We start from the raw sequence: 1405 nt of genomic DNA on the forward strand, positions 1-1405 counted from the left end.
TACATATTCAGTGTGTGTATGTGCATTTATATATGTACGTGTATATATTATTTATGTTTTCATCTAACACTGTGTGCAGTCTAAAGTAAATGTTATAGTAATGAATTGTGAGCAGGAAACCATAAACCAGTRTTTTTGTTGACAAGTTTACTCTCCCACAACAATGTTAAAAAGCTGAAAATCGTGCAGACTATGGTTTAAATACATTCTGTAGGAAGTGTTTAAAGCCCTACATGTTATTTTGTTTGGACGTCTGAAGTGTTTGAATATTTACAAACCGTACAGCTACGAAGCATGTTGCTCTCTCCTCTCTGCCCCCTCCAATATGGCGTCTTTGGATGTCTATGATTTTAACAGCCCAGTGGAGCTCAGAGTGCTCTGATTGGTCAGCTATGATCAGGCCCCGCCCACTACAAGTCAGTAACTTCCTGAATCACATGGGTCTTACATACATTTCACATTAAAAGCTCATTTCATGTAGTGTCTTCTGGACTCACCTGTTCCCTCAGTTTTTCTAAGAGCAGGTGGGTCTCAGAGGACAGGTGTGTCTCAGAGGACAGGTGTGTCTCAGAGGACAGGTGGGTCTCAGAGGACAGGTGGGTCAGTGGTCTCAGCAGGAAGTGCAGTGTGTCCTCCAGGATCAGGTCTTTGGTGATCTGTCTGTCAAACGTGTCCTTCAGAGAGTTGAGGGTCAGCTCTGTGTCCACCTGAAGACAGGAGGACAACCATCAGTGAGACAGCGCCCTCTGCTGGTCCTTCAGCAGCAGCACACCTGAGACTTGTCTGACTGGAGACCAGGTAAGACTCTGTGTCCACCTGAAGACCAGATCCTCCATTCACATACTGGATCTGAGACCGATGATGTCACATAATCAGAGCACACACCTGTAGGACAGGAAGTGTCTGTTCCTTCAGAATAAAAGACTGATTAGTCACCTGTAGGACAGGAAGTGTCTGTTCCTTCAGAATAAAAGACTGATCTGTTGGTCACCTGTAGGACAGGAAGCATCAGTTCCTTCAGAATAAAAGACTGATAAGAGTGATTGGAGAAGTCTCACCTGGATGACAGCAGGTGTGATGGAAGCTCTGAACATTAAGGTGAAGGTGAGCAGCTGGAAACACAACACACACCTAAAACACAACAGACATCATGTGACCCACTCAGGTAAAAAGGTAACCAGGAACAGGTCAGAGGTCAGAGGTCACCTGCCAGCTGTTTCCTGTTTACCAGAGGTGGATGCTGCCTGCAGCACCGTCCCAATCACAGTCTTTATCTGCCCCAGTGCATGATGGGAACGCTGTGGTCCGAGCTGATGAAGCAGGAAGTCTCTGATCTGACAGGAAGTAATAGGACAAACACACACACACACACACACACACACACACACACACACACACACACACA

General features: G+C 45.9%; 1 protein-coding gene across 1 annotated transcript in view; it reads right to left on the minus strand.

Moving 5' to 3' along the window:
* The window catches only part of LOC106535251 (cadherin-like and PC-esterase domain-containing protein 1), a gene marked incomplete in the record, with an annotated part of 13346 nt that overhangs the window by 9814 nt on the left and 2127 nt on the right, over positions 1-1405 (minus strand). Inside the window, 3 exon segments of the mRNA XM_014032211.1 lie at positions 498-707; positions 1059-1131; positions 1207-1334. Coding sequence (XP_013887665.1) covers positions 498-707; positions 1059-1131; positions 1207-1334 — 411 coding nt within the window.

The sequence above is a fragment of the Austrofundulus limnaeus genome, unplaced genomic scaffold (assembly GCF_001266775.1).
Source record: "Austrofundulus limnaeus strain Quisiro unplaced genomic scaffold, Austrofundulus_limnaeus-1.0 Scaffold1395, whole genome shotgun sequence".
Taxonomy (NCBI): domain Eukaryota; kingdom Metazoa; phylum Chordata; class Actinopteri; order Cyprinodontiformes; family Rivulidae; genus Austrofundulus; species Austrofundulus limnaeus.